The following is a 21515-nucleotide window of genomic DNA, read 5'->3' on the forward strand; positions in this document are numbered from 1 at the left end:
GGCAGTCAATATGCTAGTGGACCTTAGGAAGAACAAAAAGGATACTGAGCACCAGGGCGACAAAGGCCAGCAGGGTCATGCAGAGGCGCAGGTGGGCCACGTTGTACTCCCCCTGCGTCTTGGCTAGTCGATACGTCAGCGCCGACTGGAGGCACACGAACAGCATGCTGGTGGGAAAGGCTACACCTGCTCCGACATAGTGGAGAACCTTGGCATAGTCCACCTAGTACAATGACAAGGAGTTTATTCATTTTTTGGAAACTAAAAAAAACCTTAAACCTTGGTTTGGAAATCGCAGTACCCAGAGGAAACCCAGCAGGCACGGGTAGAAGATGCAAACTCCCAAAAGGAAGGCTAGAACATACCAGGGATTGATCCCTTGTTAACCACTCCCCACTGTGCAGCCATCTTCATGTTTTGTAATATTTACATTTTCATTACATTTGAATTTAAATATTGTTGTTTGCTTACTTTTGTGTTTGTCCATCTTGAAAAGTGTGTTAAATGAATATCAAACACCAGAGGATAATCGATAAGATAAGTTTGTAATTTTGTGGTTGATTTTGTTTTTGTAACAATCACTTATAGTTCAGTTTTGATTTTTATATTTTGAAATATGCTCATTCATTCATTTTCTGAACCACTTCATCCTCAATGGTCACAGGGGGTGCTGGACCCTATGCCAGCTTACTTTCGGGCAAGAGGCAGGGAACACTGAATCGGTGGGCAGACGATCGCGGGCTGAAATATGAGTTGTTCAAGTGATTTATTTTTAATCATTATTATTGTTACTTGTTGTTTTTCTCAAAATGTAACCTTAACTGCCCGTGCAAGGAAGACAGCGCTAGCCACAATTTCAGGAATATCCATCAGGATAAATTGTTCTTTTTCAGCAAGCTCTTGGCGTTTTACTATTTTGAACAGACTGAGCAATTACATTTGATGGACCTCCAAATTCATTTTCCATGCCACCCTTCAGCTCCTGCACTTCCTTTTCCTTTACGTTGTGATTATTCTTCTAAGATTGAATAAATACTACATACATAATTCATTCATTGGTGTGAATAAAGCATGTGCATGACTGTTGTTTACATGCAAGCCTGCTGGTCACTGTCCCACCCTGTGTGACTAATTGCCATCATTAAGAAGGAGTAATGATGCAGAAAGCTTGCACTGCTCTAGTTATCCAGTATGTGTGTGCACAAGACACTGGGCCGTGTTCAATATGTAAAAGATACGGTGACGTGAACACAGTAAACTGGTAGCACTATAAAATCAATGAAATTCAATAAATCAGAAAAGCCATATTTGACGGGTGTTAAACTCAACACCACGGGCCAGATTTTGATTAAACATAAAGTCAAAGTCAACGTAAATGTCAAATTTGCATTACATACTGGACATACAAAAAAAAAAGAAATTACATGTTTTCTTGTGCCCCTTTAAAGAAAACAAGCATGGTTAGAAACAAAAGACAATTGTTGCGCTATTTAAAAAAAATATCTTGAAAATGGTTGTTTAACAAATAAAAGATTGAGTTTACACACTTAGAGAGAATGAAGAAATTCAATCACTTGTCTATTAGGATCCGACAGCCATTTCTGGCCACCATAAAAAATGTCAACCCTCTACGTTGCACGGTTTGGACAAACGTAGCGAAAGAATCTTAACATACACACACACATACTCACACACCCATAAATCACGTTTAATAAGGATTATAGATTAATTTATTATTGTTATTAGCACCTATTTTGTTCAATAGCTCCCAAGCCATTTGACAGATTGACACAAAATTTACAGAAAAGATAGGTCATTACCTTCTGTTTAACAAACATTTTTAGTTTTTCAACAACCCACTCCATTTATTAATTATCAATTTATTATCCTTATTAGCACCTAATATCTTCAATAGCTCCCAAGCTCCTTAAACAGAAGGTAAATACCTATCTTTTCTGTAAATTCGGTGCCAACACAATTAAATTGCTTGGGAGCTATTGAAGATATTAGGTCCTAATAACAATAATAAATGGTGTGTTATTGAAAAACTAAAATGTGTTCCTTAAACAGAAGGTAATTACCTATCTTTTAATTTGGGGCCAATACATCAAATTGCTTGGGAGTTAATGAGCGCCAAACTAATTTAAATTCACAGCAGAAGAAGGAAAAGACCCACATGATTGGACATCTATCATCAATGGCACTGAAAGAGTTCAAGAGAGTGGCGAGCTGCATGACATCGAAAACCCTCATTTGCCACACCACAGTTTTCATGCCTGGACCACGCCTTATGTTACAAGCTACAGCAGGCGAGAGGGCGGGAGACGTCGTCACGCGTCTCCTGCCTTAATGATCAATGTTTTCCGTCGCGCTGTCCAAACCGTTTTTCCCACTTTCTGGCATTCTGTGACGGAGAGTCACAATTCATCCACCATCATTTACATCTCTATTTTCTTCCCTCAGGCATGCCAAGGGTACATGCCAAGTTAAAGTCCTTGTTTGGTTCCAGACTGAGCCCGTAGACCATAGGTCTTAGCAAAAAAATCCTCCAAAAGGAAGATACTATCATTGCAGCATGTCTAACATGATTGCAGTGTGTTACAACAGTGTAATTAAAGCAATGTGTTTTTTATCCAGTGCATTTGCTGCATTTCTTAGTTTTTATTACTACTTATTTCCACATAACTGCGACTTGACATTCCCGTAAGCCTCTCGTTCCCTCCCATCTTTCAAAGAAGTGTACAAATGCAGACATCCATCCAGGCAGCCAGCCAGCTCCCCAAATATTTAAACTAAGATTCTTTTCAAAGAACAAACATCTACAGTGAAACAGACAGGAACAACTCTGTCGGGCAGATTTTAATAAACATTAATGGACTCCTCCTTCTGAATGAGATGTGTGTCTTAGGGACACTTTTAATGCCTAAAAGAAAGCAGTCATGACCTTGAGTTTGACAATACGTGAGATGCTTCGAATGAGATCTGACGCCATGTTTTTAGAATAATTTAGGCATCACTGTCATCTCAGAAATATTTACTTCAAGGTTTGCATCCCAGTTGTGTTTTGTCAAAGCCCAATTGAATCCAGTTACATGACACACATGACTCAGTTGGATCAATCACTAGGTTTTACAGAAGGGGGGCTTTCATATATATTTCCAACATCCTTTTTCTTAGTTTTACTTATGATTAAATGTACTTATTTACTGTATATTTTAGTATTTTGCATGGGAATTATTTAAACTCTAAAGGATTTGATGTCCTCTTATAAATATACATTTATACATATACCATGGTACCTATACTTATGAAATGAACTTGTATCAAAATGGTTCCAAACCCTTTAAAAATTATAAAATTTTGTATGAAATATGTGAGAAATGACAAAAAAATAAAAACAATATAGTATATATACATATATACACATTATATATACACATACATATAATATATTTACGTATATTATATTTCCATCTCATTTTCTGAACTGCTTTATCCTCATTAGGGTCGTGGGGGTGCTGGAGCCAATCCCAGCTGTCTCCAGGCCAGAGGCGGGGGACACCCTGAATCGGTGGCCAGCTGATTGCAGGGCACAAGGAGATGGACAACCACGCACACTCACACCCATGCCTAGGGTCAATTTAGAGTGTCCAATTAGCCTACCACGCAGGTTTTTGGAATGTGGGAGAAAACCGGAGTACCCGGAAGAAACCCATGCAGGCCCGAGGAGAACATGGAAACTCCACACAGATGGACATGACCTGGATTTGAACCCAGGACCCCAGAGCTGTGAGGCCGACACGCTAACCACTCGCGCCACCGGGCCACCCTATATATTACATATACAGCAAAAATGATCAGTTTGAACATTAAATTGTTTTCATTTATCTTTAGCATAATGTCCCAACTTCATTGGAATCAGAGTTGTAATATCTATATGAAGTAAATTTTCTGGTGGGGAAAAAACTGGTTGGTAAACCAACTCCTTGTTGGCTGAATTCCACAATTCAGAGTCAGATTTTTCACATTAGTGAAATTGAGCATTCTGCTTTGCTAATTTACCTGAAAGTTGCCCACCATGATGAGTCCTGCAGCACAGATCCAGCCTGTGGAGAGACTCGCCGTGTTGAGGACACAGTTTTGGTGCTTCTCTATGACGTGGGCGTAGCGCAGAAGCACAATTACCATGACTGTGAATGGAAGAGCAACAAGAAACGTCATGTATAGCCAATTTTTTTAATAGCACAAGAGTCAAGAATCCACAAGTGGGACATGGAACTTTAGGAATACAGTACATTTTACAATTTATTTTCATGGATGAACCAAGATTAAAAGAGGACTTTTGTCTCATGTTAATGATATTTTTTTGCTGATTCTGAACAGTTAAAATGTTTCATAGGCATGAAATGAGCCTCTAAGTAGTTAATGTAAAATATGTGCCACGTTGCATTTGTTTAGTTTTTAATCGCTTAATAAGGGGAATACAAAATAAAATAACAGATAAGGAAATGCATTTACTTTTTGGGGGATTTTGTAACTTGGATCTTTTTCGTATCTCAAGTCACTCATTTGTATATAAAAAAAACTGAAACTTTCGTACCTAGAGGCATTCATAAGTAGGGGTATGACTGTGCAGTATTAGTACTTTGAACTCACCAGCTATCATTGACAACAATAAATGTCGAATGTTTCCTGACTGGGAGGTGAAGCAGCAATCGTCTAGGGATTTGTCATCCCATATTAGTTCAAATGTATTGGACGTTTATCGACGTTGAGCACAAACTTGGGGAATAATTTATTTATCAGATACAATACAAAAAAGGAAAACACTACAGTATGAACAATTTGTGTTGCCACTGGGTCTGGCTTCAATCTTAACCTTGAGGCGAGCCACCTGGTTTATGCCAAAAATCACAAGAATTCATTTGGACCAGAATGAAAATTACAGGAAGAGGAATTACTCTGGCAAGACAGGAAAATGAGATGACGTGGAAGTGTGAGGAGAGTGGGGGTGAAGGAAAACCGTCTACAGAACTGTAAGGACTGTTGCTCTAATGGGTTGTGACTGGGTGTATTGTTGGTACGCTGACCAGCAAGCTCCCACTAGTTTGTCTTTGTCTGAAATCTTTGTTTGATACAGGCTGGCCGGGCCCAAAAAGTGGGCCACGGAGGCAAGATGGCGGGGACAAGGCGCCCCTGGTGTCTTGACACGCAGCTCATATATTGTACGCCCAGTCTAAACTGTTGTCACGGTCTCTTTGTGGGAGAGGGGGAATTTGGAGGGCGCTTGCCGCCAAACTAGCGTTGTCATGGCAAGCGTAGTCACACTGAGGAAACACTCCGCTGTTGTAAAGTTGATAGGCTCTTCCTCACTTCTTGTAGGAAAGGGACATGTCAGAGCAGATGTCTCAATAATGGTTTGCGTTACATAACTATCAACATGACCTTCTAGTATACTAGTAGCAGTCATGTGAATTTTTCTGCATTCAAGATGCACTTTTTCTAGCAGCCTGTCTTGTTAATTTTTATTTCAATTTGGTTACATAATGCTCCAGGTGACTGAATCACTTCAACTTCATAGTATTAATTTTATTTTGTGATTGTTGGGGATGCATGGACACTAGTATCTGTCATCTGCACTCAAATGATAAATATATAAATATAAATATATATATATATATATATATATATATATACACACATACATATATATACATATATATACATATATATATATATGTATATATATATATATATTTTTTTTCTTTTTTTCTAGCCGAAAAGTTCAAACATTCGTTCATTTTCCATACTAGTTATCCTCACAAGGGTTGTGGGGGTGCTGCAGTCTATCCTAGTAAAAAGTGCACAGTACGAATCCAGCTCTCTCACCAGTGGTTTTCTATATTTTAGCTCGCAAGGAGCCATATGCATCCATCAAAAGAACCACATGTGGCTCCCAAGCCATAGGCTCCCTACCCCAGATTTAGTGTTCAACCAGCCTACCATCCATTTTTTGGGGATGTGGGAGCAAACTGGAATACCCAGAGAAAACCCACCCACCCACGGGGAGAACACGCAAAAAACACACAGGAAGGTCTGAATCCACCAGATATTGGACCCTTGATCTCAGAACTGCGAGGAGTAGTACATGCAACAATTGTTTGGCAACATTGTTCAGAGGACTACCACATCAAAAATTTAATTTGATTGAAACCTCAGCCACGTTCAAGAAAGGTGTTTTTTGTATGTTTTTTTAAACATTTCAACAAAGTGAAACCCACACATTTCCATCACAATCTTGACACAAAATGCAAAGACATTACGGTACTATGCTACAGCCCTAGTGACTGCTTTTGTTTTTTGCGTTGGTATGACATTTAAAAGTCAAACTGCTACACGATTGCACAAACGGCTAATTAAGGTTTTATGACAGTGCCAGTTTGAGCATAGAACAAGTTCACTTACATCCAAGAAAAATGTTTTACATAGTCAAAGAAATGGGGAGCCAGTGTTCTAAGCTAACGATTAAGTATTGGCTGTCACTGAAGCAAAAAGATGTCCAGGCCATTTTAACAGGAAGGGGCTTGCAGTGAATGTTCAATCCCAGCCCTTCCACCTGTCAATGCCAGCCAAGAGTGAACAGACATCCTTTCGGAGTAATTTCAGAAACAATTTTGGTAAAAAATGGTAAAACAGAAGAACATTCTGGACTGTTATTGCCTCGGGTACTGATATGCAGGTGCACACCAGCTGATTCTAAACTATACAAGTTAGTGCATTCTATCATTCATTTGGCCTAATGCAGTTCATGGCCCTTAGCCTTTGTGCTTTTCTTTCGCCAATAAATTGAATTGAATTGAATTTTAGAGAAAAAAAACAGCAACATCTCTTTGAAAACAATCTTGTCTTTTTCCCCTTCCTCTTGTATAAAATGAAAAACATGCAATCTCACTGAAGGGATAAGTCAACAGCACTATATTAGATTATGGCATTTCAGTCTCTGTGCTGCAGACTGGCCGGCTGTGGACCTTTTCCCTTTCCAACAAAATGAGTTTTTAATCATTACAGATGAGGATGGTTCACATTGTTGCCATTAGACACTTGCAAAATGTCCAAATGCAACGGAAAGTGAACAATAAGAAACATTTGACTTGTCAGATACATGTACCATCCATGTTTGCATTTTTGTTTGGATGAATTGAGCATTGTATTATTATAAATACTGTATTTTCTCACATATTGACCACCTCCACGCATAAACTGTACCCTTAAAATTGCCTTAAAATCGTTGAATTTTATGATTTTTCTCGTAAAAGACACTCCCTGATTCACAATTTTCACCTCCATATTCATGGTTTTAATAGGAGTACAAATGTGTTAGTTTGATGGGAAAACCTTAAGGAAAAAAATCACCGCACGTGGTATTTCTGTATGAATCGAAAGAATCGTCTGCTGGATTGCACATTCTGAAAGGGTGTTGCTTGCACATGGACGAATTCAAAAAGGAAGTCACAACCAGGAAGTGTGTTCTAGTCTCCAGTAAAAGGTAAGATGGCGGCACCCTGAGCGAGCAATGGCAGGCACATGTGAGTTTTTTTACGTTTTATGCAAGATACGATTTATTTTTTTCTTGAATTTCATTCATGGACGTCCAAATCAATTTCGTTTAGCGTTTTATCGGTTTATCTTTTCTCTATTTTGAAATAAATTACCGTATCGGCCGTGCTGTCTTACGTTATGGCATTTCGTCTTTGTCACCTTGAAGTTTCGTGCATGTCAAGTCTAATTTGTGCGCATATAAGCCATACCCTTGATTCAGTCATCATTTTTTTTGTTACAAATACGGTGTATATGCGAGAAAATATGGTACATGTCCCCCTTTATTCGATGTATAAATGACTTAATAGGAAGCGGTTGTGTGAGTTGGTCACATCAATGAAAGGTTCTGGACCAGCTTTGGCATGCGGTTAGGACTGCCACAAACAATTATGTTAATAGTCAATGTTTGTTCTTGCGATTAGTTGACTTGCTGGTTCGATTAAGAAATCTTAAAGAGGAGAATCTTTAGCTATTTTCCTGATTTTTTTAATTTTGAAATTAAATTAAAAAAAATAAAAAAGATCGTTATTCTTTTTCAAATAAAAGTACAAAAATGAATGGAAAGAAAAATATATATACTAATAGAAAAAAAGCTATACAATTTTGTCAACAATGTGATGATTGGTTAGTTTAGTTATAGGGTTAGTCAATTTTTCATGGCAGCGCTAGTTGTGATCTTAGTTGGTTCTGTTTATTATTTTTAAAAAGCCTCATGTAGTCCTCATGGTACGGAACACAGTCAACATTTCACATAAAAAAAGGTGAGGCAAGGTAGTAGTTCCAAATATTACATAACTTCTTATGCGACCGTAAAGAATGAGACTGATTTATCCCGAACACACACTCATGACTACGCTTTGATCACCTTCCAAATCGCGATCCAAACCGGATTACTCTACTCCAACATCAGAAAACCCTGATCAGGAAGTGGCGTGCTGATTTAAACATTGAAGCTGCGTGCTTCGCATCGTGTCGCAACATCACAGACAATGTTACACAGAAAGGGTAAACATTACATTTGCACATTTTCACAAATGGACTGAACCCCACCTTGCAGTTAAATAAACCCCACTGTCTCCCACTTGGGGCTCGGTTTCAAACCAAACATATTGTTGCATTTTCTCCCACAGGGGGTATGCAAAGAAATAATACATGGATTATCTTTGAAGTATTGTCTAGGCAAAGAATAAAAGTGTGAATTCTAGTGATCGCTTCATCAAGTTAACCTATGGTGCGTATAACTCAATCGGCTAAGAAGCTAAAGGGCTAGTTAGTAACCCTATTTTACAATGGGCTTTTGTACAAATACATACCACATCAACTTAACCTACTTTGCCCTCGAGGCAGTTACCACTCGATAGTAGGTATTAACATGCCATGTTCTGTCTATAATCACAGTAATTAAAAATCAAAGAATAGGTGATGAGGGCACAGAACTCATGCGGTGGAAAAGCCAAAGTTGAACATCCACTCTGCAAAGACGCTCAACTTTATCATAATGAGCTCATTTCAAGACAATAGGGGTATAGTACAGTACATTGCTTACTACTTAATCTTTAGAGTTTAAATCTGTTTGGACCTATTCATGCTATTTATTACACAGCCACTACTTGCCCACTGTAGCCAGACAAGTAACGCCTCTAATGATGACAGCTGTTGATGATTTCTGAATTTTTATCAACCGGGACATACTTAAAGTAAGGGTGGGCAATATAGCAAAAAGATGTGATGTATGATTTATTTTATTTTAAATTACAATCTCAATTTTTTCACGATTATTTTTTTCTAGCTACTTGGAGTGTTTCCTAATAACCATGCCCCGAGAAACATTATTTAGCATCTGTCACCTTGGAATAAACACTACCTCTATAAAAATCGCACACAATCTATACACATTTGCAGTCAGTGCTTGACTCTCAGGACATGGAGCTGCAAATAGCTTTGTGTGGCTTCTTGTGCAAGACTTTAAACAGAAAGCGGATAACCTAACCACATCCGGTTTACTTTTCACAATCGAATTCAACTTTACTCTTCGAAAATAGGATTGCTCTCTAACTATAACTACAAAAATAAATCCTGAATGCCCTTTTGAGGACCAGAACAGTATTCACTGGTTGGTTCTTAGCAAAAGGCCAGCCGTGGCTAGAATGAATGAATGCTCAACAGTGCCGATAGGTGTGTCAATTTAAACTATACACTTCATAAGTAGATAAAAGTTTGGCTGAGGCAATAGTCTGGTGACAGCCAATAAGGGGAGAGACATTGACTTCTCTTTAGTAAACAAGGAGAAGAAGCAAGCCCGCTCTCCCTGCACATTTCCTTCATGTAATACACAGATACACACAGCATGTGTGAGCAACAGCTGGGAAACATTAACTACACAAAGGCAGTCAGTACCAGCACTTAGCACAAGGAACAGCACGTGTAGACTAACAAACAACGTTTGGACCAGCGCAAGACTTTACATCAGGGGGGGATTCTACAAGAGTGCACACATTGAACACGTGTGAGGTCGTCGAATGCATTTTTTTTTTAATTCATTCTTGGCGGGAATGCCTTCTTGGGGACAATTATTTGCTTCCTGGAACTTGGTGGAACACGTGTAAGGGACTCGGTTTGTTATTTTGTTCCATAAAAACAGTTTGATAAAATGGTATGCATATGTCATAATTGAGTAAGTTTGGTGTTAGGAAGGCCATTCAAATAAGCAGCTTTTACAACTATTTGTGTTATATTCTAGACCATCAATGAGTTAAATATCATACTTGGATATGTCAAGTCATGCTTCTGCATTTCTGCAAGGCAATTGAAAAGTAGGTAGTACAAAGCATTACGATTTCAAGACAACAATGGAAGACTACTCTATAATGTCAGTACAAGTGTTTTAAGTCACTTGGCCAGTTGCATTTAACAATTTGTATCTCTCTATTAATTGGAAAATTGAAGTTCAGGCGTGATTACAATGTAAACAAAGAAATAAGGATGACTCTCAATAATTCTGTGTCACCCTGAGCACATGATGCCTTACCCATGAATGAGCCAGTGCTACAGATAAGGCTGAAGAAACAGCTTTCTGGCGGAAGCGTCCCACATTTACTGTAAGACAAGAGAGCAAAAACATTAATGATAACACAACAGCAAAAAAAATATATATATATATCTACACACACATATATACACACACACATTCATACATATAAACATGTATATACACAGAAATACAGACATACATACACATACACATTCACACTGCGTGTTTGCACGTGCGTGCATATATATATATATATATATATATATATATATATATATATATATATATATATATATATATATATATATATATATATATATATATATATATATATATATATATATATATATATATATATATATATATATATATATATATATATATATATATATATATATATATATATATATATATATATATATATATATATATATATATATATATATATATATATATATATATATATATATATATATATATATATATATATATATATATATATACACACACACACACACACACACACACATACATACATACATATACACATATACACAGACTGCGTGTGTGCGCGTGCGTGCATATATATATATATATATATAATATATATATATATATACATATATACACACACATGTATATATACACATACATACATACATATATATATATATACATATATATATACATATATATACACATATATACATATACACATATATACATATACACATATATACATATATATACACATATATACATATACACATATATACATATACACATACATATACACATACATATATATATATATATACATACATATACACACATACACATTCTGAACCATACATGGTGGAATCTCTAAATTGCTTGCAATTTTAGCTTGAAGCAGGTTGTTAGATATTTTCCCCTTCACATTTATGTTCACAAAGTGGTGAACCATAAACCAGAATTAATTTTAAAAAAATAGTATGAATCATAATAAGCAGTGAGATATAGGCTGCTAGATTTCAACTTTTTACACACAGCTTCTCTTTCAAAGAACAGCAAATGTTTTGTTGGAGGTCAGCAAATAGAGGGCGACTGTCTGTACCCAGAACTGCTGCCCACCAAAAGCCAACTCAGCTGACTACAGTCACATGCGTTTTTTGGTTCATACAGTCAAATAGAGTTCTCCACTTAGGACCACCCTACTATTAAGAAGCAAAAAAAAACAATTATAGATTAATTCTCTTTATCTCCAGAAGTCTCACGCAGGGCACTTCACTTTTATTATTTGAATGCATATGTGTTTGTCTAAAAATATGGATTCAAGTTTAGTTAGTTAACTTGAAATTCTGTTTACATTGGATTATTACATTGCAGCTGCCTGTTCTGGTGTTTGTCCGTCAGCTGGACTATGCAAGAACTGGCAACCCTATCTTCACCAAAACTGGTAGAAGGCTGCCGACGCTGCACAAGCCAGGAAAAACATGTTCAATTTAAGAAAACTTCAGACACGTCACCCCTGCAGCTTCATCTCTGCTCTGCTCCTTTGTTTGGTCACCATTATTATTTACCTTTCATGACAGAATGCATGAATTATTGGAATTCCTTGAAAAGATTTCACCCAGACATGTTACATAAAATACAACTATCAAGGGTCCAACTAGCCTTTCATGTTCAAAAGCCTGAAGGTTAAACAAAAGAGCAAGCGCCTGGGTTTGTTCCCAAAAATGTAAACTGACCCCTCCTCAGTGTGTTTACACGGTTTTGTGGAGCCTGACTCTGCTTATGAACTGACAGTGGCAGGCAGGATACTCCAACCTCAAGTCATTTCCCCACTGCACATCCAAATACATAACAGTCCACGTGCATAAGGAGAAGTGTCTCCTTTCGGCTCACGTGACTTCTATCCACAAAGCGGTAACAATAGACTGGTGTTCCTGTTTTAAAACATCAGAAAGACACGAAGGGCTACAAGACTGGCAGGAGCCGGTGGTGGCGAGGTCTCACTGACCTGATGAGAGGTACGTTGTCAAGCGTGCAGCACAACGTTGGTCCACTCTGCAAATACAGCTCTTCCTCGCATGACTGGTTGTAAAACCTGGAACAGTATACATTCACTCATTTTCTGGCATTCGCTTTACCTTCTTCAGTGCACTCGAATACTGTCACCCCCACTTATCGCAATTCTTTATTTTGGTTTAAAAAAAATAGCATCACTTTGTGCAAGTCCCCTTCAGAACATTACCATGTAAGTGTGGTCTTAAATCACATTTTTCTTACATCCAAAATTAAAAGTCATAACATTAAAGACAGCAAATTACAAGGAAGAAGAAAAATAAGGAAGCTAAATGAGGAAATTGTACATTTTTTAAATTCCAAATGTTACCTGGTATTTTGGAAATTGACCCCAAACAAATAACTTTTGCCAAGTGCAAAAATAGTCAAATGGACATACCAGTTATCCACAGGGCAGACATGCTGATTGTAAAGGGCCATGGCATACCTGGAGGAGGAGAGCAAGCATAATTAACCAAAGGAAATGGCAACAATTGACTTCTTTTATGGGGTGTTGTTTATGTACTTGGCCTTTTTCCAGATTGATGCTTCTTAATTTGTGACTTCTTGGCTGTCTAGCTTTTGCAACTCTGCTCCCCTAACAATCAGCTTCTTAACCTTTTAAGTGTCATTTCCATATTTGTACTGGTATGCGTGTTTTAGGACATTGATTCTTTGGACAATATATTTGTAAAAAGTCTGGCACAATTCAACCTGATTCATGGGCTTTTGATCGATTTCATACGATACACACATTTGAGACAGTTACCACCAAACCAATAAAAGATACAAGGCAAATTGACAATTTTGTTTCTGGAGCATTTTGGACTTTTGAATGAAAACCATTTTAACAAAACAGCAAGTCTAGCAGATGATAACAATTGAGGTTTTGTCAATGGATTGTTGCTTAACCAATTAATATATTGCTCAATATTAGTGTATTATAACACCGCTGGAGTTCACTAGGTTGGCGTTGTATGAATTTTGCCTGGCTATTCATTCAGTATTTTATGGAACATTAGAAACTATGGGATGATCATTAGTACATTAGATATTTTAGCCAATAAAAAAAACAATTATACAAAAATATCTAAAAAAAACAAAAAACATTCAACTCTTTGGATGCAATTGACAACATCAGGCAGTCACAATGCATTAGATGTCCATTGTCATCAATGGCACTGTAACATGATATCAATATGAAGGCCAAAATCCTTGTCTAATTTGTATTAAGCAAATCAAGCCCAATCAATAACTAATACTTTAATCAGTGTTTTTAATAAACATTTACATGAGTCAAAAAGTTGATGTAATTTCCTAAAAAGAAATCAATAAATCTCTTGTTTTATTTGGGAAATCATCATTTCTTGTTTGAAAACAAGATAAGCTGTTTGTTTACGTACTGTACAAAAATATAGTTGGTATTAGAGTTGGGCGATATGACAAAAATTGTTATCACATTAAAAAAAATTATCAGTCGAGATCGATAATTATTACGATAACTATCACATCTTTTTGTTTCAAATTTGAAACTTCAAACTTCTGTGAAAAATAAATTACTTTCCTCATTCAAATATGAAAGTCAGTATGTTACCTTACTTTATAAGAAAAGAGAATATGAAATATGATGATTTTTAAAATATTTTTTGTTGTTCTCCTGTGCAATAAAGATAAAACAACTCCTTACACTATGAAAAGTAAAGAGTAAAACCTGCTGAAATTTTGACAGGTGTCTTTATTTTTATAAATTTGCCTTCAGACCCAAAGTTGCTGTGCAATATGAAACAATCAACTGAAGACATCATCACCATTGGCAAGCAGACTATTTTCAGCCTCACAAAAAGAAACAGAGTACATTTACCTCACATATGGCCATTTACAACAACAAAAAAAGTTGGATGAACTTAACCCATATTAACCCAAGATAACAAGTTTTAGATGTTTAAATGTTTTCAGAATTTTTGCATAAAATGGTCAAACATCTTGATATCAACTAAGAAAAATATTACGGGCCGTCCTCCAATCAGGACAGTGGTTTAAGGACATTTTCAATAAGGCCGAACAGGTACCAGGCATTTAAAAAAACGGAAAGAAAACGCCAGGGAGAATTCACTTGGAGCTTTTAGTGGGTCAGCTCGGTGTTGTCCTGCATCTTGTAGTCGCTTATTTTTTTGCGTTCATGCTCTGTATTAGCCTCAATTGCTAGCATGCTAAAAACACGTTTCCTTGTCATCCTGTTCTCCTGAGCATTGGTCTGGAACTAGCATTCGTCTCGCAACAGCGCCCCCGTTCTCTGTGGTGGTCAGGTGGTGTATTTACAGTTTAAAATTATCACATTTTTATTATAAGTTTTTAATGTTATTGTAGACAAAAATTTCACGATAATTATTGTTATCATTTTATCACCCAGCTCTGGTTGGTATAAAACCCTAATTATGATCTTTTATATGTGGTTTGGTTTCACTGCAGCAATTGAGTGTATCCCTAACTATAAAGTAGCACCCCTGCCAATGACCTCATGGCCAACTCAATAAAACCAACAGCTGATAATAGAGTTTTACTTCAGTCAAACTTATAAAATGTGGCTTCGGTCCAGCAGAGATGTTGACTTAAGTCAGGTCGCTGACCAGCTGCATCATTGCAACAGTGAGTGACTAAATGACCATTATCTGCAAATGATGACCACTACTGTTCTTTAGATAGTATGATATAACGTCGTCAGTGAAATCGATTGACAATCTTTAATCTACTCCAAAAGTAGACATGAAAATGAGACGGAACTTAATGAAATCATCAAAGGCGCCAATGGCTTTCTGACTTTCTTCAATACACTACACAGTATTTGCTGTATAAGTCTGCAAGAGAAAAAATGCCCCTTTATTTATTGCTATAAGCACAAAAATATTTTCCTGAAGGAAGCTTAGAAAGCATTTTTTGTAGTGATTATAGAAAACGGTTCACCCAGAGTTTGAATGCCATTTAAGTACGTTTCCAAGGCCCATTGCCATAAAGCAGGGGTGTCAAACCGGTCCTCAAAGGGCCGCAGTGGGTACAGGTTTTCATTCCAACTCAACAAGAGGATACTTTTTGCAAGTGTAATCAGTCAATTAAAGTCAGGTGCTACTTATTTTAGAAGACACCTGATTGGTTAAAATGTCGGCACTGGATTGGTTGGAACAAAGACCAGGACCCACTGCGTCCCTCGGCGGAATCGGTTTGACACATGTGCCATAAAGCGTCTTCTGACATGCACACCTGCTCCTCACACGTGAATAACTGCGCACAGCCTGGCTAGATGAATGGTGTTGTCACAAACTGTCAGAATATGCGGCATTGCTGTGTGATGTACAGTGGAAGTTGAAGCAAGGGAATATGGTATGAAATAATTTAAACCATGTTCGTGCCTCAAAAATGATTTCAGACGCAAAAATCAATAAAACAGTGTTTTGCTTGGTGCATTTTTGCTTTGTAACATCGGGAACATACATGCTACATGAGTGTAAATACTAGTAGCGTTACAAAGTACCGTGACAATTTACCAAGGGCACAGGCAGGGAAGCTATACTTGTAAAGATAGTAAAAGGGAGGACTCAATGTTTAATGGCCCTTTGCGGAATAGGTTTGAGATCCCTATGTTAGAGTATTGATAAACTATTTGATCTGTGAGGTGAGACCTGCAACAAATGGACGATCGGAAAAAACTACAATAGTCAAGGCTGAACACGTGAATCCTTGAATAGGGAGAGTGCTGTCTCAAAAATGTATCATCGAATTATTAAATGAACCCGCTGACTTCAGTCATCACCTGAGAATGAGTATTCCCCTCCTCAAATTGCAAAAAAATAGGAGTCATTTTGTCAAAATGGTATAAGTGAGGTATTAGACACGGGGCCATTAAAGGGTTAGGCTGAAAAAGCTACAGGTAAGCCTGAAATATAGCCTTGAGGTAACAAGACAACAAACTTCTTAAGCTTAAAGATAAATGCCATCTTGAACACTGACAAAAACAAAGAAGGATATTACCAAACAGACAAGATTAATAGTGGATATCCGTTTAACTATGAGAGGAGAGACTGTGCCTGGTTGACGTTGCTAAATGGTTTTCTCCTCATCTATAAACACCAGTGAGGGATCACAAACTTCAGCTCTTGTAAACTAATAAGAGACTAAGAGACGTCTATCGCTGTTCTGTGGCAGCCGTAAACTCTTAACTACGTATCGAGGTGAAGCGAAGAATGTACTTCTTTTTCCCCCCAAACAACTGGAACATGTAAGAGGTTGATTCTGGGAAAAATCTGCAAAGGTCAACAGTTCCAGGCTAGTGCAAAAATAACAGAGCACCCACAGGAAAGGGTGTGATGCATGAACTATGAATTTGTATAGCTCAAATAAGACTCGGTGGACAGGAGGCCATATTTCTATTTTTAGGCCAAAATTTGGTAATTTTTTTTAGGCTGGTGTCAAACTCGAGGCCCACAGACTTGCAAAACCCACCATATCCTTCTGGCAGTGATCATTTGCTACCAAACACTCCCGTGTCCAAATGGATTAGATGTCTATCACCATCCATGGTACTAAAGATAAGCAAGGGGTCTAATCTTTATATTTTATATAGTATGCTTAGCTCAGCGTTTCCCAAACTTTTTTGAGCTCTGGCACTTTTTGCATTGAAAAAAAATCTCAAGGGACACCACCATCTGAAAATTGTTTAATTTAAAACTATGTCACCTATATTAGCAATAGTCATTCTCATCAATTTTATCAGCAGGAATCATATAAAGTTCCAAAATTATTCCAACATTTTTTCACACTGACCTAATGTCACCAAAAGTTGATGTCTGCGGAACCTGAACAACTTTCGGCAAAAATAAGTAATGTAATGTTTTTGATCGCACAATTTTATGAATTTTCCCCAAATATTACTTAAATCTCCTAAATTTCTGTAAAAAAAATGTTGCACTCACACAGACTATGTCGGCAAAAGTTGATACCCTAGAAACCAAACAACTTCCGGTTCATGTTAGAGAAAAATAAGCAACAAAATGACTGTTTCACAATTTCAATCTTGTAATAGCCTAATCTATAATTTAACGTTCATATTTTGATTTTAATCAGTAAGTTCTTTTCATCTCGCTATATTCATATTATTTTTTCTCTCTCAATATTACATTGTATAACTTCTTCAATTTCCCATGGCACACCTGACCATTGCTCACAGCAAACCAGTGGTAGGAAAACACTGGCCTAGCTCATGCTTTCAAAGCTTGTCAGTGTTATGTTTTTATTAGCAGCTGTCATGATGATATCCTAATCTTAATTTGCGCTGTTGTTAAATAACTGCTCAATACAAATATGGCCATCATTGTATGGCAAACTTTACGTAGATATGTCCCTGCAGGATTTACTTTACTCCCCTTTAGACAAAGGACTAAGTTATGAACAGGTCACATCCTTTGACATCCAGGGGAAAAAGACCCTTGAGTGCTCTTTAAAACAAGACATTCTTACCAATGCAAACAGGATGGAACCTGGATTTAAGGGTGGTTCAAATTGGTTTTGATATAGAGAGAAATGTAGCGACGCCTGAATACATTGGGAGGAGGGGCGCATACACGTGACCTATACTAACTATTCAGCTTTTCAGAAACGTTGAATTGAATTATAACAAGGGCCACCAATGTACAAGCAGCGTGTCATGAGAGATCATCAAGTGTTGATAGATTTTCAACATAACTAAAAGGTACGGTACAATCGTACTTGCATTTGAGTACCCGTCAACACAGAGTAGGTAATTGATGACACCATTAGGTCTTGAAAAATATTTTTAGCAAACATTGTTCAATAGAACATTTTCTGGATGATTATTGGAATGCCACGAAAGATTATATTGATAGACGAATCATCATGTATTTTTGCATCAACGAATCGGCTCATAGATAAATCACTTGATGCTATATAATAGTACTATGGGCTCTGCTAGGAATTAGGATTTGAACCAAAAACTATCCAAATAGTGTTTTCAAAAATCTTCCTTTTTAAATGAATTAAAAAACCCAAATAATTTCAACTCAACTATGTTTCCAAAATTTAAAAAACAAGAGCGTATTGGATTTGAATAAGTGCTGGAGCCAATCCCAGCTGTCTCCAGGCCAGAGGCAGAGGACACCCTGAATCGGTGGCCACCCGATCGCAGGGCACAAGGAGACGCACAACCATGCACAACTCACACCCATACCTAGGGGCAATATAGAGTGTCTAATAAGCCTACCATGCATGTTTTTGGAATGTGGGAGGAAACCGGAGTACTCAGAGGAAACCCACGCAGTGTGGAGAACATGTAAACTCCACACAGGTGGACCGACCTGGACTTGAACCCAGGAGCCCAGAGCTGTGAGGCCAACGCACTAACCACTCATTCCAGCGGGCCACCCTGTGTCTCTAAATGTTTATTCAAATACTTATCTTTTGTCATATAATCGTGACACCCCAACAGGCTTATTTTGTTATCAAAGTCCACCAAATTACAGACCGATCAGCATTTAACTATCACAATTAATTGTACCTGTACTACGATTTTTGTAATTTCATTCTTGGGCCAACAGAATAACATGACATTATATGCTTGGATTAAATTGCCCTCTATATACACTACAGTGAACATTTAGATCGAGGCCATCTGTCTCTCTACCCCGACTCCCTCCTATGGTTTGCATTCCTCTTCTAATAACACAGCACAATACCAGCGGTGTCAGCCCCAACATGACTAGGAGGTTTGCACTCACTTCAAGTGCACAAAAGTAAGAGGAACGACCTGTAGTTGTTACGAACATTTCCTTTAAGAAAAAAAAAAGTGCAATCATGAAGCCCTTCTTCCTGGAGAAGTAATCCACATGCAATCGTCATGGATTCCAGGAATTCTGGGTAAACAATCAGCAATGCTCGCTTGGAACCAGGAGGAATCACCACATTTGTATGATAGGCTTGTTAGATAGTGTTATGCTTAAAACCATACTGTGCTAGATCAAGACTCACCCAAAAGCAGAAGGTATCTTGACCAAGACAATACCAAAAGTTGCGTGGGTCAAGCTAGTCGTACGCCTACTCACAAAATGACTTGGTTCCACAACTTTTTACTTAACTTCAATTTTTCGTAGAGCAGTACTTTAGAAGTAAATTATGTAATTAGTTCCACAGTCCTCAAAATAACTACCAACTAAAACCTTTAAACCTTTTTGCTGATTAGTCTGTGTGTTTATCTATTATATATAATCCTTATAAAGCGTGACTTATGGATGAATATGTTAAGATTCTCACGCTACGTTTGTCCAAACCGTGCATCGCAGAGATTTGAATTTTTTCATGGTGGCAAGAAACGGCTTACGGATCCTAATAGGCGAGTGATTGAATTTCTTCACCTTCTTTAAGTGTGTAAACTCAAGCTTTGTATTTGTTAAAGCTGAAAGCAGAGTTGATGCATGGATCGTTGTTTTACATGTCTGATTGTTCGGCGAGTTTCCAGGTGCGTGAAAACCGTTTTCTTTCCATGTTGACTACGCCTTACGGTAGATACGTTCGTGCTCTCGTGTGGGCTTCATGTATAGCCTTGATTAGCCCTGATTTTTTTTGCATTTCGAGGTATAGCTGTCTTCGGCCCTCCTGTGCTTTGTAAATAGGGCATGGATGCAGAGTTATGGGTGACGAGTTGATGGTCGTCGTTAACACAATCAAATGATGCTAAATATGCATTTAAAGTGTTGCTGCTGCTTGGTTGATTTAGGTAATTCGTCTTGGTGGTTATTGTTTCCAATGGGGTTGGGCTGACTGTATGGGAGTTGCGGTCTTGGTTTTTGGTAAGTAAACTTCATTTTAACCTTAGCTCTTTCCAGAATATTCATGTTTTCTTTCACTTTTCAGGATCCCCATGAAGGAGAATTCTATTTCTACATATTCCTCAAACTGATAGTGTGCTACTTTATTTTGGTATCCTATTGATGCTCTGGCTTGATTGAATTGAACTGCTGAATTGCTTCTCATATCATATCTGCACATTTTGCTTGATTGATTTGAAGTGCTGAACTTCTTTGTATCATACCTGTACATAATTGTATACAAATGTTTGCTGTACTTTGCATGTAATTGAAATTTTCATTTCTCGTCTAACGCATTTTTCAAGAGAGAATTTTTTATAGCGCAACAACAAGCAGGTGGGACCAGCGGAGCTGGGCACCTCTGCTTGTTACCAATAAAGGATGCTGCGAATTGAAACATAGCAGTTGTAACAACATCAAAGTCTTGACTTAACGAGCAGCTGGTCGTTTATGTTAGAGGCTGAGACAGGAGAGAGGCCCAGCTGCATCTGAGCCGAAATAACCCAAATTTATATCTTCATATCGGCCAGTCGGATTAAAAAAGTCCTGATACCGATATACGTCACATTGCCAAATATCGGCCCGATATCCGTCACATTGCCAAATATCGGCCCGATATCCGTCACATTGCCAAATATCGGCCCGATATCCGTCACATTGCCAAATATCGGCCCGATATCCGTCACATTGCCAAATATCGGCCCGATATCCGTCACATTGCCAAATATCGGCCCGATATCCGTCACATTGCCAAATATCGGCCCGATATCCGTCACATTGCCAAATATCGGCCCGATATCCGTCACATTGCCAAATATCGGCCCGATATCCGTCACATTGCCAAATATCGGCCCGATATCCGTCACATTGCCAAATATCGGCCCGATATCCGTCACATTGCCAAATATCGGCCCGATATCCGTCACATTGCCAAATATCGGCCCGATATCCGTCACATTGCCAAATATCGG

At 37.8% G+C, this 21515-nt stretch overlaps 1 protein-coding gene across 3 annotated transcripts in view; it reads right to left on the reverse strand.

The window, feature by feature from the left end:
• LOC144084904 (transmembrane protein 150A) overlaps nucleotides 1–21515 on the reverse strand; it is a 28669-nt gene that overhangs the window by 5405 nt on the left and 1749 nt on the right. For all 3 annotated transcript variants that reach the window (XR_013303952.1, XM_077613719.1, XM_077613718.1), the window contains exons 3-7: nucleotides 13077–13124; nucleotides 12633–12719; nucleotides 10628–10695; nucleotides 4063–4190; nucleotides 46–223 (exon numbers count right to left, since the gene is read on the reverse strand). Coding sequence is in view for 2 of the 3 variants with exons in the window: in XM_077613719.1 (XP_077469845.1) it covers nucleotides 46–223; nucleotides 4063–4190; nucleotides 10628–10695; nucleotides 12633–12719; nucleotides 13077–13124 (509 nt within the window). In the remaining variant the exon portion in view is untranslated. The remainder of the gene's footprint in view (nucleotides 1–45; nucleotides 224–4062; nucleotides 4191–10627; nucleotides 10696–12632; nucleotides 12720–13076; nucleotides 13125–21515) is intronic.

The sequence above is a fragment of the Stigmatopora argus genome, chromosome 11, assembly GCF_051989625.1.
Source record: "Stigmatopora argus isolate UIUO_Sarg chromosome 11, RoL_Sarg_1.0, whole genome shotgun sequence".
Lineage (NCBI taxonomy): Eukaryota > Metazoa > Chordata > Actinopteri > Syngnathiformes > Syngnathidae > Stigmatopora > Stigmatopora argus.